Source organism: Pseudorca crassidens, chromosome 6 (genome assembly GCF_039906515.1).
Source record: "Pseudorca crassidens isolate mPseCra1 chromosome 6, mPseCra1.hap1, whole genome shotgun sequence".
Taxonomy (NCBI): Eukaryota; Metazoa; Chordata; class Mammalia; order Artiodactyla; family Delphinidae; genus Pseudorca; species Pseudorca crassidens.
Genome location: NC_090301.1, coordinates 14,416,538 through 14,435,315, shown reverse-complemented (window position 1 = coordinate 14,435,315; position 18,778 = coordinate 14,416,538). Strand labels below are relative to the sequence as shown.

The following is an 18,778-nucleotide window of genomic DNA, read 5'->3' as shown; positions in this document are numbered from 1 at the left end:
ACTGAGATTTTCTGAAATTAACTTTTTATTATTTTTAAGATGAAGCATTTGTAAAGTTCTGCATCCCAAAGCAATAGCTGAGAATGAGGAAGGTGTTCTATTATCTAACTTCTAGAATATTTGTATTTCCAGGTCAATTGCAAGCCACACCAGGGCAGTGACCTGTCTACTTTATCTGGAACAGGATCTTGCATGCAGCTGGTGTTTAATAAATGCCCAGTTTGATGAATGAAGTCAGAGGCTAGACAGAGACACTTCTGACCTTGCTCTCAGCTGTGTAGGCTGCTTCAGAAAAATGGAGGGGTTCTCATAAATTAATCAGAAAAATCAGAAAATACTACAACTCCCAGGAAATATGGGCAAAATCATGAACAGATATTCATAAAACATGACAAATGGCCAACATTAAATAAAGCCTAAATAATTTTAAAACTGAGAACAACTTTTGACTATCAAACTGGCAATAAACATTTATAAAGATCAATATAGACTTAATGAACAGGCACTCTCAATCACCACTCATTAAAAATTTACACTATTGCTGGAAAGAGTTTTGCAAAATAAATCCGGAGTATTAAAAAAGGTTTTAAAGTTTGACCCAGTTATTCTACTTTTAGTAATATGTCTTAAATAGAAGTAATGAGTTACAGAATTAGAGTAAGAGTAACCATCAAGGACACACACACACACACACACACACACGTGTATATACATATATATGAAATAGACACACTCACAGATATGTATACACATATATACACACCATCATATATGTTAGTATGTGTTATCAAAAAATGGAAGCAGTACACATTTTCAAAAACAGAGGCATGGTTAAATTAAATCTGCACCCAATGGAATACTATACAAAATTTTAAATGTTAATGAGCAGGAAAAGGACGGTAAATAATTCTGAAGAGCTAATAGCCTCCCACATAACTGGGGTAACAACACTTTTAAAGAGTTAATGTGAAAACCTAATTTTGATCATAAGACATGGTATTCTAGTTGTGTGTGTGTGTATTATAATTACCTGGGTAGGTCTTGATAAAGTTCATTTTATTAAAATCTTCAGAAACGTGAAATTCCTAAAAGTAAACACATGCAATAAGAAAACAGTTATGGTTTTAAAAACAACAGGACCTTAACTTTCAAAAGGAAGTAAAATCCAAAAATGGCCACCACCAGCCTTAGGACTCAAGATTAGCTACGTAAGAACAATAGGGAATTGCTTCTTCGTCCTGTCCTCCAGTTACCATTTCTTTTGGAACCAGACAAGTAAAGAAAGTGCTGCTGACCAGCACAGCATTTTTGTCCAATTCTTCCTCTACAAATGAGTGCTCTGTATTTCCTCTCCCTCGAATTGCAAAGGAGGCATCTTGTTAATTTTGCTCTCTTGGCTTCCCTAGAATTTCCTCAAGATGACACATACAAAGTAAAACTACAAAGACCCATTACTAACAGAATTCTCAGCACTAATGAAAATAAGGCATTGGGTATCTGAGGCAATAGAAGAGGAAAATTACGTATACTTAATATATAAACACACACTAAAAAGGAAATTTAGACACTGTGGGTGGTTTTTTTTTTAATACTTCTGTATCTTCCAAAATTTATATAGACTATGTAATACTTTATAACTAGGAAAAAGTTAAAAGTACATATTTCTTAATGAGAAAATGAGCCTCAGCATAAAACTGAGAAGATAAAACTCTAAAGAAAAAGCACTAATTAAAAATTCTATTGATCAGCGCTAAATTGATAAGTCCTTAAGAGTCTCGATAACATGGACATTATGAATTGCTGATTGGTCAGGAAGAAAAAAAAAAAAAAACCCACAAAGGAATACTGATTCCTTGTCCTCCATCTTGGTTTTTTACAAAGTACAAAAATGTATTAGCATTTTATACATACTAATTTCTACTTGGGGGAAATCAATAGATTAATACTAACTAATAATAAATTGAATTTACATTGCTCCTTTCCACTGAGGAGCTATAAGTGTTTTTATATGCCATCCTATAATTGCAGAGAGTACCCTTGAACCACGAGCCACAAGAATGGTCCCTAGAGAAATAAATGCATGACCACTACCACCACTGGAGAAGGCATTTGAGGCTTGCACTCGTGGCTTCTCGTTATATGTGTTTACACATCGCCACGATATTCCTATAAAATCTTCAGAGGGAGAAAAACAAGACCACTGGCATTTATCACTACACAACGTATACACAGCAGCCCCAAGCAGGTGGGCGCTGACCCCCAAGCCCGCAGCTCCCCAGCCCTCACCGGCTGCCCACTGTTGCGTGAACTGCTTAAGCAGAGAGCCTGTCCTTTCTCTCTTTCTTGGCCCTTAAACACACTCAAGGCTTCTTCTCCTTTACTTTAAAAAGCAAAACAAGCAAACAAAAAACAACAAAATTCTCTTAACGATACCCAAACTTTCTTCATCCCCTACTCAGCCAAAACCTTCTCTACAGATGAGCCCACACCCACCACGTTCAGGGTCTCTAGCTGCTCACCCCGGTCACTCATGAATCCACCGCACCGCAGGGCACCACCCCCGCTGCATGGGAAGGGTTCTCCCTGCAACCACCAGCTGCTGTCTAGCTGCCATCCCCAAGGTCGTGTCCCTGCTCTCATCTTAGGCCCTCTTCCCACATAGCCCATTCCGTCTCTGTCTCCCCTGTGGGTTCCCAACCCCCTGACTTTCTCTTAAATGTTGATATTCCCCAGGGAACATGACCTTGGCCCTCTGCTCTTCTCGTCGTACCCGCTATCCCTAATTGACGCCAGCCACAGGCGTGGTCTCCACTGAGACCTAAATTAGGAGGACTCCCAACCCCAGCCCAGGCCAACCCCTTGGGCACATGAACCCAACTGTCAAAACTGAACCTGTCACCTTTCCCCTCAATATCAGCGTGTCTTCTGTCTCAGGGAGCAGCTAACCATTCACCATCATCTTGGCTAGAAACCGGATGCCATCTTATCAGCACTGCTCTCTATTAAACACCTACATCTAATCAAACATCTTCCACATATTGGCACACTAAGCAAACAGACAGACACCTGACCGTTCCATCCTCCCCGACTTGATGCTCCTCAATGGCTCTCCATCATGCAGTGATTCCCTAATGCACTCGATCCTAAGGGTCACCGAAAGGACTTGCTAAAATACAGATTCCCAGGCCCCTCCCTAGTGCTTCTGAAGCTGTGGGTCTGGCATGGAGCCAGGCAACGCGAATTTCAGGAGGTCCCCTAAATGATAAATATGACTGACTGTGCAAGCCTGGGAAGCTCGGCTTACACGATGTAGTCCAGGCTCCTTAACGCACACTCAGATCACCATTTCCCCTTCCTTCCTGGCTGCCTTCCTCATCAACCCCGCTCCCAAATCAGTCATTCAGGACTCAGGCCTGGGGCCTGTCTTTTCTCATTCTCTCCCCAGGAGATCACAGCTATTCTTTTTTTTTTTTTTTGCGGTACGCGGGCCTCTCACCGCCGTGGCCTCTCCCGTTGTGGAGCACAGGCTCCGGACGTGCAGGCTCAGCAGCCATGGCTCACGAGTCCAGCTGCTCCGCGGCATGTGGGATCCTCCCGGACCGGGGCACGAACCCGTGTCCCCTGCATCGGCAGGCGGACTCTCAACCACTGCGCCACCAGGGAAGCCCGATCACAGCTATTCTTATGGCTTGAAAGATGCCCTATGTGCAGATGACTCCCCAGCCCAGGCTCCCACTGGGCTCCAGGCCTGCAAATCCAATGCCAATTCCGCATCGCCATTGGTTGTCTCACTGGTATCTCAACTGTACAGCTGGTTCCTCACTGTCTTCTTTCCCTCTAAATGCCCCCTCTCCCCACATACCCTTAAGCCTTTCTCTTCTCAATAAATGATACCTCTGTCTAGCAGTTACTCAAGCCAGAAACCTGGCCGTCACCTGAGTTGCTGCCCTTCCTCCCCTCCCCACACCCAACCTGCCACAGATGTATGTCCGTCATCTGCTTCTGTCCATCATCACTGCCACTGCCCTCTCACCCAGAAAGCGACAACACCTGACGTTCCCGCCGCCACTCTTGTGGCCCCTCGATCCACTCTCCACTCAGCAGCCAGAGTGATCTTTTAAAAATGTAAATTAAATCACGCCATTCTTCTGCTGAAAACCCTGTAAGCGCTTCCCACAGATTTACAAAACTTAAAACTTCACCCAGACCTACAAGGCCCTGCATGACCTGGCCTCAGCCCGCTTGTCCCATCGCCCCTCGTCCTGCCCCGTCTCTCAGCACCATCCAGCCAAGACGACCCCCTTCACGTCCTCAGACACAGAGATCTTCCTGCCTCGAGTCTTTACTTGGACCTTCACTTCCAGAAAACTTACTCTGGCTCTCCCTGGCTGTCTCCTACCTGCCCTTCAGGCCTCAGCTGAATGTCACACCCTTGGAGCGGTCTTCCTTCCTGAGGATCCTGTTTGCTACGAGCGGGGCCACACATCTCTCTGGATTCCCTCTTCCACTGCGCCCGTTCACTTCTTCACAGCACCTACCACAACCTGTAATTTCATGTTTACTTGTATATTACCTGTCCCTCCCATGAGACCGTAAGGCTCCTGAGAGCAGGGACCATGTCTACCTTCTTCTTAACTAGCACTCTGCATGACACCTAGTGCTGAATGCAAGGCTCTCTGTGACCCGCTCCAGCCATCTCTTCAGTCTTACGTGCTTCACGCTGCCAAGCTGCTTCATTCTTGTTCCCTGCGCACACCCTGACTTTGAAAACCCCTCTGTCTTTGCTCATGCTGTCCTCTGCGTCTGGAAGTCCTCCTCCCTCTTTCCTGGTTAACTCCTAGCCATCCTCTATGACTCAGCACAGTAACAGGCTGGCCTTGCCGCTCTCTGGCCAGGTGCAGGCACCGGTCTGTGCTCTCACTGCTCTGTGTGCAGTTCTATAAAGCAGTGATACTCAAAGCGCGGTCTGCGGACCACTGGTCCTGATGAAAGAAGCAGAGAAATAGGGAATGTGTGTTCAGAAGCCTTTCCAGCAATTTAATATTATTATGACATCCAAGCAGACAAAACCAGCAAATTTTCTCAATCAACAATGTAATACCCAAAATACCAATCCAGCAAACTAAACTCAAAGCAAACCGAAGGAAAAATAATAGAGTTGAAATACATTATCAGAGAATCGAAAAAAACAATAGAGAATCAATTAAATCAAAACTGGTTCTTTGAAAAAAATCAACAAAATTAACACACATTTAGCCAGAGTGGGAAAGAAAAAGAGAGAGACGACTCAAACTACTAAATTCAGTAATGAAAGGGGGAGCGTTACTATAAACCTTACAGAAAGAAAAAGGACTGTAAAGGCTGCTATGAACAATTACATGCCAACAAATTAGATAAGCTAGATAAAATGGACAAACTCTTAAAAAGACATAAACAACAAACACTGGCTGAAGAAGAAAAAGAAAACCCATAACAAGTAAACAGATTAAATTAGCACTCAAAAAACTTCCCAGGACGAAAAGCCCAGGACCAGGTGGTTTCACTGGTGAAACTCTTCCAAGCTGAAGGTCCAAGTATTTTACAACTCAACAATTAAAAAAAAAAAAAAAAACCACAAAGGACTTGAATAGATATTTCTCCAAAGAAGATATACAAATGACTAACAAGCACGTGAGAAGATGCTAAAGATCACTAGCTATTAGGGCAATGCAAATCAAAACCGGAATGAGATACCGCTTCACACCGACTAGGATGTCCATAATAAAACAAAAACAAACCCAGAAAATAACAAGTGTTGGTAAATATGTAAAAAACTTAGAACCTTTATATACTGCTGTTGGGAATGTAAAATGGTAATAGCAACTTTGGAAAACAGTTTGGCAGTTCTGTAAAAAGTTAAGTACAGAGTTACCATATGACCCAGCAATTCCATTCCTAGGTGTACATACCCAATAAAATTGAAAACTTAGGTTCACACACAAACTGTTATGCGACTATTCATAGTAGTATTATTCATAATAGCCAAAAGGTAGAAACAACCCAACTATCCATCAACTAATGAATGGATAAACAAAGTGTGGTATAATCTATGTAACAGAATATTATTCTACTACAAAAAGGAATGAAGTATTAATTCAAGCTACAACATAGATGAACCTTGAAAATATTATGCTAAGTGAAAGAAGCCAGGCATAAAAGGATATACACCTTATATGATTCTATTTACATAAAATGTTTAGAATAAGCAAATCTCTGAATCAGAAAGTAGATTAGTTACTGCCAGGAGCTGAAGGAAAGGGGACTGTAGTGTGACTGCTAATGGGTGCGGGATTTCTTTTTTTCGGGGGTTGGAGGAGCTGATAAAAATGTTGTAGAATTAGAGTATTAACGGTTGCATGATCTTGTAACTATACTATAAGACCAATGAATTGCACACTTTAAACTGGTGACTTTTATGGTATATGAATTACATCTCCATTAAATATATGCATACACACACAGTTAGACCCACAAAAATACTAATCTATAATAAACTGAAAATTTAACTATCTGGTCCTTCACCAAAGACAGTTTGAGATGTAGAGACTCAAAGAGTTATATGAGCTGTTGGTTGAATGACTAGTCCCTAGTCTTATTTTCCTTCCTTCTCACCTTATACACATACAAACACACACACACACACACACACACACACACGTGCGCTCTCTCCCACACTTTCCTTGCCCCAGCCTCCTCCTTCACGGGTTCAGGGATCAGGGCTGCTACAGGACTCACGTCCCCTGTACGAAGGTTGTACTTTGTGGGCTAGACTGAGCACCAAACCATCAATCATGACAGCATTCAGAGCTCCATGGAACTCCAGATGGTCCCTGGCTTACGATGGTTCAACTTACGATATTTCAATTTTACGATGGTGCTAAAGCAATGCGCCTTCAGTAGAAACCACGCTTCGATTAATGTTGATCTTTTCCCAGGTGACTGATATGCCGTACGATCCTCTCTCATGATGCTGGGGAGGGGCAGCCGCAGCCCCGCTCAGCCATGTGACCATGAAGGTTAACAACCAACACACTTACCATCATTCTGGACTCACACAACCATTCTGTTCTTCACATTCAGTATGGTATTCAATGATTACATGAGATATTCAATACTTTATCATAAAATAGGCTTTGTGTTAGGTGATTTTGCCCAACTGTAGGCTAATGTAAGTGTTCTGAGCACGTTTAAGGTAGGCTAGGCTAAGCTGTGATATTCAGTAGATTAAGTGTATTAAATACATTTTCTTTTTTTTATTAATTAATTAATTTTTTTTTTTTTAAGTTTTGGCTGCGTTGGGTCTTCGTCGCTGCGCGCGGGCTTTCTCTAGTTGTGGCGAGCAGGGGCTACTCTTCGTTGCGGTGCACGGGCTTCTCATTACTGTGGGTTCTCTTGTTGCGAGCTCTAGGCGCGCAGGCTTCAGTAGTTGTTGCTCGCGGGCTCAGTAGTTGTGGCTTGCAGGTTCTAGAGTACAGGCTCAGTAGTTGTGGCGCATGGGCTTAGCTCCTCTGCGGCACGTGGGATCTTCCCGGACCAGGGATCGAACCCGTGTCCCCTGAATTGGCAGGAGGATTCCTAACCACGGCTTCACAAGGGAAGTCCCAAATGTATTTTCAACTTATGATATTTTCAATTTACAATGGATTTATCAGGGTTTATCAGTAAGTTGAGGAAGATCTGTAGTTTACAATTAAGCACTAACTAAAATTAATCCATTTTTAGGCCTAACATCTGTACCGGATGAAACATTTTCTAATGCCAAACAAGCAGGCATTCATTGTTAGCTTTATTTACACTGTCCAACAGGAGTGAACACAGGAGGTCAGTATAATGAATACATCCTGGAGGCTACCTACCATCACGGCTCCGTTATCCTGGCCCACAAATATCCGTCTGCTGTCATGATGGTAAGCCATGGCCGAGCAAGGAGCTGCCAGAAAGACAAAGACCACGTTACGCGCAAAGCTAAGCATGGTGACTCATTGTTCCAGGGACATTATTAAAAAGAGCCATAAAACTTAGGTTCAAAGAAAGAGGGCAAAAACACTTTATAAACAGAAATATTACTAAAATTCTGTTGTCTTAGTGTAAAACTTTAACAATCTTCCAAGTTACTTTTATAACTTTGGGTGAAGCGAGCTCCATGAAGTTTCATCTGCTTGAAACTCCCACCTGTTTCTGGAAAGGTCTGGGGTCCAGTGCTTAGAGTAGGTGATCTGCTACCCAAATTCCACAGGTCATCCTGCCCCTCCCGCTTCCCCATCACAGGTAAAACAGCACCTGGTATCTGTGGAAAGAAGGGTTCCCGGCACCACAATTTCCTTTCCGTGGCATGTGAGCAAGCTGGGAAAGCCACTTTGGGATTACTTGGTTTTTCTTCCCAATGATGAAAAAAATGTTCCGTTTTGCGATGACTCATACAACCCCAGTTTGTGGTAACGCGTTGTGCGGGGTAGACATGTCTCTTTGCCCACAGCATGTCATGTGACTAGGACAGCCCCGACTCTTCCCAGGTATGCACCCCTCTTCCAGCTTCTACAGTCTTCTGCCAGAAAGCATGGGCCAGAGAATGAGTTTCACAAAGGAGAAACTCTAAACCGTCTCCTCTGCTAAATATCAGAATTAAAGTGATTTAGAAAATGGAACATTTGGAAAAAGAAATGTTTGGGTTCACTTCAGGCTTAAGAATTTTAATTGACTGTGGAAAGAAATGCATGCTAGGAAATAAACAAACGAGTTTATTTTGAAATAAAACTTCTTAAAAAAAGTAAAAGAGAAAAATCTTATAAATGAAGTTACCATTTGAAAACAGTTTAAAGTTCTCTAACTACAATGGCTGATATTCTCCACCAAAGGAAGAAAATAAACTACAAAACTGAATCGTACTCAAAGGCAGAAACACAGTTAGCTGTGTGATCAGACCATTTCAGGTGCATTCAAAAAACTATCTCGTTGAAATGTAGAGACCAAAACTGTCTACACACAAAACAATCAGAACTGACTACAAGTTTGTACACCCTTATCCACCATATTGATGTTTCAAACTACAAAGAACGATCATGTTTAAGAATTATAACCACAAAGATATATGTATCTTCATAAAAAGTGCTTTTTAATAACCACGCATAAAATTATCTTTGAGAAATCAAATCTCTTTGATGATTTTAAAGATTCACTGTCATCATTTTTGCTTGCTTTTCAGTTGGTACTAAATCTTAATGCTTTAGTTTTAAGCTTCTTTTCAATTCTTTTTATGCCCAATCCTATAACTAACTGTACATAAACATGTTAAAATCTTTTGCGTAAAAATTACAATGTGCTGAGTAATTTTATAAGACTAGAGAATTCTCACATATTTTTTAAAAAAAGCCTTGCTAGTTTGCTGTGCATCTAAAAATGTCCTGGCTTTTTTCCTAGAAGGGAAGCTTCTACTGAGATAAACTATATATATATATTTTTTAATGTGAATGTTCACATAGTTTTCTTTTGTTTGTTTGCTTGTTTGTTTTTGCGGTACGCGGGCCTCTCACTGCTGTGGCCTCTCCCTTTGCAGAGCACAGTCTCCGGACGCGCAGGCCCAGCGGCCATGGCTCACGGGCCCAGCCGCTCCGCGGCATGTGGGATCCTCCCGGACCGGGGCACGAACCTGTGTCCCCTGCATCGGCAGGTGGACTCTCAACCACTGCGCCACCAGGGAAGCCCCACATAGTTTTATAAATAAGCAAAACACAAATCATCTTTCAAATCAGTGACCTTTTAAAAAGGCACCATTGCAGTCCAAAATCATATGCTTAAAACTTTAGTTTTGTAAACAAAGGGTTTTCTGGAATATCGTCAGGCTCTTTCATTTATGTATTCCTTATGGCTGCTTTCACATTACGATGGCAGAGTTGAGAAGTTGCCACAGAGACTGTTTGGCCCATAAAGCCTAATGTTTATGTCTGGCCCTTTGCAGAAAAAGTTTGTGGACCCACCCCATATTGCGGTGAGCAGCACAGTTTTGGAGCCAGGTGGGCATGAACTGGAATTCCAACCTCTGGCCTCAGTTTCCTTGTCTACTAAATGGTGAAAATATCATCTACCTTATATAGCTGTTGTGATGATTTCATAACATAGTACCAAAAGACAAAAATGCATGAGACACATAGTAGATACAGAAACTAAGAGTTACATTTTTCTTTAGCTAAAGCAGATTCTGAAAGTTAGTTTTGTTATGTGAGGTAATGTTCTGAATCCTAATTGGTCCACGTACAGCAACATTCTAAGGTTTGCTTACTGATCACCTCTGTTAGGTCACAGGAAACAAACTGGTGGATGACCACTAAAATGGCCTCAGCCGGGTAACCTGCAGACAGTTTTTAAAACCAACACGGCCCTTTTCTTCTCAGACTTCACATTTAATTTTAAAATAAAACAGACAAGCAGTTATTTCTCAAAATTCATTCATTCCGTTTTCTTCTGGCAATGTTCTTGCAATTTCATCAGTAGACATTGTTCCAGATGGAGGTGATAAAGAGGCATCTGGAAGCAACAGGCTGCATACGTGTAGATACAAACATGAAGGTGTCAGTCACCCACAGCAGAGCTGTGTTTTTACTAGTCTTTCCAGCCACAGTGCCGGAAGCTACTTCTGGAGGGTACAGTTAGGCCAAGGTAGCAAGGGATGGCAAGAGAGAAAGCAAAGCCATGTGCCCAAGACCCAAAAGCCAAGGAAGAGTGTGCACTGCTACTGCTAGGTTCTGGTGCCCTGGGGGAGAAATCAATTACAAAGTGAACTAAATATCTGGGGGAAATACAAGTCAAGGAGTCACTGAACTAAACACTGGACAAAAATCGATCTCAGTCTCTCTCTGTTCTTAAGAGCATGAACTCCAAGGTTGAGGTCTCAGGAGATTGAGCTGTGGCCAGATTATGAAGTGCGGGGTAATGGAGAGGAGGGAGGGATAACAGCAAGAGCATTAGCAGGACTGTCCACAAAGACGGCAAAACATCCCCCAGCACAGGTAGCAGGTCCCCAGGCTGTTGCTATTCCCAGCTATCAGATCTATCACTGGGTCACTGGAAGTAAGGAGTTAACTGTCTAAGAGAAGCCTTTTATTTTTCAGTTGGGTAAAGGATAGGCTCAGAGGCCCAGAGTATCCCACCTACCTCTGTCCTGCTCCCTCAAAATCCCAAAGTAAATTTATCACGTGGGCTCCATAAGCACATTCACAAGACATCAGCCGCTTCCTATTTCACACTGAGTAACCAAGGTGACAAATCCACAGACACACACGGACACAGGACGGGAGGTACTACTGCCTGGCATAGTAAATCATGATTAGGGTTTCAGGTAGTCTTAACACACTGCATATGGTAAAGTTTTCTGGTTCCTTTTATAATAGTCAGCTTTATACCAGTATTCCAAAAAGTCCACTTCATTTTCACTGAATGGCTATCAAGATAGAGAAGATAACCAGCCTGCCCAAGCTGTCGGTAGAAGGCAGAACAAATGAAAATCCTGATAAACTACTAATTATTTGTGGAAATGCTTATAGGATCTAAACCCTGCACGTACCCTGCGATAAATGTGCAAATGAGAAAGTGCTAGCCAAGAAAGGAGGTGCTTGGAAGGATGACTCAAGCTGATATAAGGAATTTGCTGAATAACTGGCAGCTCTGTGTTTGTAAGAAACTCCACGGCCCCTGGAATAACTCTCAAGGGAGCTATGAACAGTGTCCACAGCATCTGGAACTAGCAAACACTTTTCTTTGGAGAACTTCGTAACAGTCCTCACTAGCAAACCGTCAAGCCTGCTCCAGAGCCTTTTGTCTTTTCCTAGGGGATCCTCTGATTATTGAAACCTTAACTGAGGAAAAGCCCTCATTAAGGACCAAAACCACCAGGAAATAAGCAGCTACGGATGCCTTCCGTGTGGCCACTGGGGGGGGCAGGACACAACCCCAGCTTGGACCTGGGTGGTTTCCAGGCACTTTTTTCAAGAAAGGTTGGAGAAGTGGGAAAGAAGGATGCAAAGCTGCTTAGATCTGCAGGAAGGGCTGGATTTAAATGTAATTTTATATCACTACATCTCAGGGCTGTTCTAAAATCTCAATGCAAAAGCTTTATCGTCAGGGTTTATTTTTAGAACATATTTGACTACTGAGAAAAATCTCCATTTAGAATGCGTTGTGCCCTGGACCAAATCTCTCAACAGTACCCAGAGTTTATGAAAAAGTTGGACAAAAGGCCAGTTAAGAAGGCAGAGTGTTCAGAGCCCTGTTTTAGTGTCAATATCAGCTATCACTAAGAAGAAAGTTACTACTAATGTAAGTCGGCAAAAGGAAGACAAAGGAAAATGGAGGAGGTGGGAGGCTTTCCTCTTCCTTTTATTTTTTCCACTTCTGTTCAAGTCCACTTCAGTTAAGCCGGTAGACCCAGCTTCATTCACAAGGGAAAGGGAGTCTCCCTGTGGTTTAACACAGCCTACCAGAAGTATTAGGCAACTAAGAAGCTCATTTTGAAATCTAGCGGCATTTTTTTTAATCAGGAATTTTGAAATTTAAATCCTCAAAGACAGCTACTCACAGGCCATTGTGTGGTAAATGCTGGGCCAGTACTGACCGCTGTCTCTTTTCAGCCATACGCGGATAGTTCTGTGGAGAAAAGCAAAGAAAAACACGAGTAGTCTTTAGTCATTTTACCTTCTTTTCTGCTCCAGGCAAACTTTTTATTTTATTTTCAGTATTGTTTCCCATTGACCTTATAACATTAATCAACTGGAAACATACACACACAGAGCATCATGGTATACTTTATACTAGTATATATGTGTATATACACACACACATATTACATAGTCACCTACAGTATGTCCATACATGGCGAGTTATGCAGTAACTAGGAGTCAGGATTCTAAATAACTTTAATACTATGGAAAATGTTCATTATATATATAATGATATACAAAGAAAGCTGAGAACTATTAACCACTTTTCTTGGCAACAAACTGCAAACTGGGTCGCTTGGCTGTCTCAGCCAAATGAGAGTCGTAGACGTAAGTGGAAAGAAAACGTTCCTGGAGAACTGGGAGAGACGTGCGTACAAAGCAGAGCTCACACCACTGCTCGTTCGCAGATAACTCCCAGTTGTCTCGGCCCCAGGAGGAAATCCTTCCACACCCGTCTCTGAGCCTCTCCTTTCACCAGAACGCACACAGAGAGATGAGGAAATCCTGGACACAGGCAGGAAAATGACACACGACCAAAACAGCCAAAGTTTAATCCTTTGGTTTATCACCTCAGAAGAACACTATGGAATATTTCTCCAGCACTCATGGAACCTCCAGGAAGCTCCGGGCCCCTTCCTCTTCAGAGTAGGACACTCACTGCCTTTTCCGGCACAGCTGTGCTCTGCCTTCGCCATGACTCCTGTCTCAGTGTCCCTTATTGTCAGCTCTGTCACACTCTTGTATTTCTAACGGCAACACAGATTCTGGCCCACAGCCAGCACTGAATTAATGGTTGCAACCTTGAACTAAAATACAGTAAGGCTAAATGTGGACACTGTGTTTCCATTCTGCTTGAAGTTCAAGACAAGTAAGACAGGTCCATGAGGATAAAAAGCAGAATAGTGGTTACTTCTGGGGGCGAGGACAGAATGCAGTGAAGGGATGTGAAGGAACCTTCTAGGGCCATGGTAAGGCTCTGGGGAGTAGGTGACGTGGGTGTATGCATCTTTCAGAACCTGCCCAGCTGTACTTAAGATCTTACAGATTACTGTACATGATTAGAGCTAAATAAAAGAAAATAAAGACTAGATGTTGACTTTCATTCATCCAAATAAATAAGACGACCTGGCAGCACAGCAGGAATCATGCTATTCTAAAGGTGAACTGGCCATACAGGCCTTAGTGTAGGAACAGCCACTTGTAAAACACGACGCATCTTCCAGCCACTGCTAACTGGTCATGATGGAACCTTCGGCCAAGTTGAATCACTCAGAATTTTTCTCTACATCCCACCTCTGATCACAACTGGCCAGACCAGAAATGGGATCAGTCAGTTCCTTCCCCGGGAACTCAGAAACCAGGAGAGACAGAAATAGATCAGTATGTCTCCAGTAGTTGAAATGACTGCTTCTCGTCACACATTTTGCAAGTTGGACTGGAGAATTTTGTACGTTAATAAAAGGGAAAGAATGAAGCCGACCGAAGAGGAGAAGCAGTAGCGAGCTGGAGACAGTCCAGGTGGAGAGTTCCCCATGCCAGCTGCTCCTGAGGCCGCTATTTCCCTAGACTTGGGTTCTGTGAGGCAGATGCCCCAGCATCCTCACCATAAACACCCTCAGCGGCTTAAGCAAATCTGAGTAACCTTTGCTATTTGCAAGCAAACAGGTACTCATACACTGTGTCTGCATGGGACACCATGAAGACTCTCGGACACTGTCTCTTCGTTCAAGCACCATTAAACAAGATCCTACGTGACGAAGTTCACAAGGCAAGGCAATCAGGCAGACTCCTTCAGGAGTACCTATATTGTGATAGGAAGTCCTAGAAAGTTCAAGTTCACAACCAAAATTAAAAGGGAAAGAAAGATCAGACTAAAGCATCTGTGAACAGACCTATACTTTTTACTGTTTGTAGTTCGACATCTTAAATCAAAATTTGACACTCTTTGAGGTAACGTTTTAAACCACTGTTATTATTTGTGGGTTCTTGGTTACTGTTCATGATTATTTAGTTTTCTTCTTCCACAAACCTCAGAGGTTAAGACTTTTTCATGGAACAGATCTTTCTAGTTTGAAACCATTTAAATGAAGCTATGAAAAATATTTAATGGGGATTTCCCTGGTGGCGCACTGGTTAAGACTCCGCCTGCTAATGCAGGTGACACAGGTTCAAGCCCTGGCCCAGGAAGATCCCACATGCTGCGGAGCAACTAAGCCTGTGCGCCACAACTACTGAGCCCATGCGCCGCAACTACTGAAGCCTGTACGCCTAGAGCCCATGCTCCGCAACAAGAGAAGCCACCGCAACGAGAAGCTGCAACGAAGAGTAGCCTCCGCTCGCAGCAACTAGAGAAAGCCTGCGCGCAGCAACTAAGACCCAACAACGAAGACCCAGTGCAGCCATAAATAAATAAATAAATATATTAAAAAAAATACTGCTTATTTCTTTAGGTGTGATAACGGTGTTGCAGGTTTTTGCTTGTTTTTTTAAGAAGTAAGCAGTAATGCCTACCTGGGACACTGGCCCTTGTCTCTGTTCTCAGCATGCCCACCACCGTCCAGCCCTCATCACTCATGCCTCAGTGCAGCCTCCTTTCAGGTTATGTGGTGGGCTCATCCCCCTGGTCCACCTCGGGCATGTCGACGACTGGCTACATCTCCCAAGGAACCATGCATCCCACTGCCCCTGTGTTCAGAGCCCACCAATTGTTGTCTCAACTCAGGGGTTCAACTGACGTAATTATGATTCCCAGACCCAGATCCTACATCCCAGCAAGCTTTCAACCTCAGATGCCCCAAATATGCTGAGCTCAGGTTATGTCCTAATCCCTCCTCCCTCACCACTCCACCAAGGATTTTTCTCTCTAGGCAGTAGTTCATCTGGGCAGTACCTGCAGGATGGGTACCATTTCAGCCTGACCTCCCTCACCTAAATTAATCAATAGAAGCTTATAATGATGATCCTTAGGCCTGAACTACTGACACAATATTACATTCTGTTGACTATATTTTATGTTACTTAGTACAGAATGTTTATGGATACGTTTCATTACTTATGTTCAACATAGGGGATGAAACAGGAGTTATAAGAAGTCAAAGGCCAACTCACCTCTAAGCATTAAATCTGTTCAAGGATTCTACTCCACTTGCAAAGACAGGACAGCAAAGGCCAAGGTACTTGAAGATGAGAGCACCGTACAGCGCCTTCATTCACTCAAAGGGATTAAACCTATCTGTCTGGTTTTTTAAGGGTCTAAAGACCAGAATGCTGATGTAGCCCAAAAGCCCCCAGATACCCCCAAAAGTTGTGGGTCATGAACGCACTGGTAGCTCAATGGAGGCCTCAGAGGCACACGCTTTTCCCTGTGTCCTCTTGAAAGCAGAGTGATTTCAGACAGCACAGAAGTCACTGTGAGCGGGAAACCTTAAAGGCTGTCTCTTCCAGCCAATCATCTAACCTGGAAAAGTCAAATTTTAACTTCATGCAGCTTAGTCCAAGGTCAAAACGGGACCTACCTAGACCCCAGCATCTTTGAAACACAGTATTATTTCCTTTGGAGGACAAACATCAGTTACTACCATTTGGTCTGCACCCAGCTGACACACTAGGAAATTGGCAAGACAAATGATCTCTTGGGGTGTTTCATTTGGAAATTATTTATCACATCCAGGCTGAGAGAAGACCATCATCCTTGCTTGGGAATCAGGCAACTGACCTTGAGAGTTGGCTCTACCTCTGTACTCACACATTCTATCTGGAATTCCCTTCCTTCTCTTTTCGAGCCAAACTCTTTCCCTTCCTTGGGGGACGCATTAAAATCTCCCACTTCTGAGATAAAAATCAAAATGATATTAAATTTAACTCCTAATACTCCAGTACTCTCAAGAAACTATGATATTAAACAAAGGTGTATAATTTCTACTAGGTAATATAGAAATTTGTTTTGTATTGTAGTCAGACATGCCTCATTGGTTTAAAAAAATGGTTATAAAAACAGGCTTAAGTTGGGCTGTTTATTTAAAAAAATCCACAAATTCCACAAACTAAAAAAATTTACTATTCAGAAAACTGGAAACAAAATCCACTAGTCACAATTAAACAGTTTAGTAACATTTTACAGAAGCAAACTATTAAAAACTCTAGGATGGGCTTCCCTGGTGGCGCAGTGGTAGAGAGTCCGCCTGCTGATGCAGGGGACGCGGGTTCGTGCCCCGGTCCGGGAAGATCCCACATGCCGCGGAGTGGCTGGGCCCGTGAGCCATGGCCGCTGAGCCTGCGCGTCTGGAGCCTGTGCTCCGCAACGGGAGAGGCCACAGTGGTAAGAGGCCCGCGTACTGCAAAAAAAACAAAAAGACAACAAAAAAAACCTCTAGGATGATACTAATGAACGATATAATCACCAAAGTGTCAGGATCAGATGGCTTTATTTTTCCAAAAAGCACAGTATTTTCTGCCTAGATGAATGTCTAAGTCCCTCTCTGACTGAAGTAAAACAGCTTAACTTTTCCTTCACTATTCTGACAACCTACACCCGCTCACCTAAACTCATTTTATGTTTTGCCTGCTGCTTATTCTACCCATTTTTCTAGTAGAGGGATCTTGTTTGATGTTCCAAGACTGCGTCAATCTGGAAAAAAAATCTTTTCTTAAAACCAGAACCTTAGAAACATGTTCATCTTTGCCAAGATCTATTTTTAAGTTCTTTTGAAAACAACAGTCTGATATTTTTCCAGAAGGTACTTAGAAAGGAAATGTGTCATTTCTTTCAGAGCCTACACTACTGTAAGTGCTTTTCAATCTTCCCCACGCTCCTGCTGTCCCTGTGGAGGGCTGCACCATTAGTCTCCTTTGCCCTCCTAGTTTGAGAAGCATGAACTCATGTAGGGCTGCAGCGATTTCCATGGAGACATGAGAGGAAGTCTCTCTGTAAGACTACAGCCCCACTGTATGCACATCAAACCATCATCTTATTGGTCTCGTTGTTCAGCGCGGTGGATCATCATCTATTTATTCTCTAAATAAATGAAATGCCAAAGTTGGATTGTATTTCTTTATTTTAAATATTTCAGACTGAAATGTGTTTAAAATGTATTGCCGGGCAGGGCCAAGCAAAGGAACAGCTGAAAACAATAACAACATGCCGTTTCTAGGGCTCTCGTGATTTTCTGTCAGCACTGCGCACTAGAGCTAATTCTTTGGCAAGAATTTTGCTCCATATAGTGAGAGACACGTTTCCTGCCTAATCATAATGATAACAATAATAACAATGATGATGATGATAACAACAACAATAAACTGATTTAGGAATTCCAGGCTCGGCAATTGATCCTGAAGAAATTTTTTAATAGATGAAAAAAAGAACTACATATTTTAAAAAGTTCATATGAGCATTATTCAAAGGAGAAAAGTTAGGGGAAAATGTTAAATAATGAAATGGATTAATGACACATGAATTTAATTGCCTATATAGTCAGTAAAATTAGTTATGAAGACCATAGAACCATGAAAAAATGTTTATAATATATTAAGGTTTTTTTTTTTTTTTTTTTTTGCAGTACGTGGGCCTCTCAACGCTGTGGCCTCTCGCGTTGCGGAGCACAGGCTCCAGACACACAGGCTCAGTGGCCACGGCTCACAGGCCCAGCCGCTCCCCGGCATGCGGGATCTTCCCGGACTGGGGCACGAACCCATGTCCCCTGCATCGGCAGGCGGACTCTCAACCACTGCGCCACCAGGGAAGCCCATTTTTGGTTTTTTTTTTTTTAAGCTTAATATAAGATGATAGAACTAAATTCCATAACTACGCTGAGTCAGGCTGGGCAGGGAGGACAAGGCGGCTGATGAAGGGCAGAAAGGAGAGAAGGGAACACGCCCCCGGGGCAGACAAGGACTCTGGTTCCTGGGGGGCGGGGCGGGGGGGGGCGGTGGTTCCCAGAGAAAAGATGTAGAGCAGCTGAGAAGCAGGAAAACAGCAGGGCCACCAACAATTAAACACCTCCTCATAAGCCTTGAGGCACATAAGGACTTAT

At 42.9% G+C, this 18,778-nt stretch overlaps 1 protein-coding gene across 2 annotated transcripts in view; it reads right to left on the bottom strand.

The window, feature by feature from the left end:
- Positions 1-18,778, bottom strand: part of WDFY1 (WD repeat and FYVE domain containing 1) — a 48,537-nt gene that overhangs the window by 19,045 nt on the left and 10,714 nt on the right. For both annotated transcript variants that reach the window (XM_067740406.1, XM_067740405.1), the window contains exons 2-4: positions 12,608-12,675; positions 7,896-7,969; positions 1,031-1,085 (exon numbers count right to left, since the gene is read on the bottom strand). In XM_067740406.1, coding sequence (XP_067596507.1) covers positions 1,031-1,085; positions 7,896-7,969; positions 12,608-12,675 — 197 coding nt within the window. The remainder of the gene's footprint in view (positions 1-1,030; positions 1,086-7,895; positions 7,970-12,607; positions 12,676-18,778) is intronic.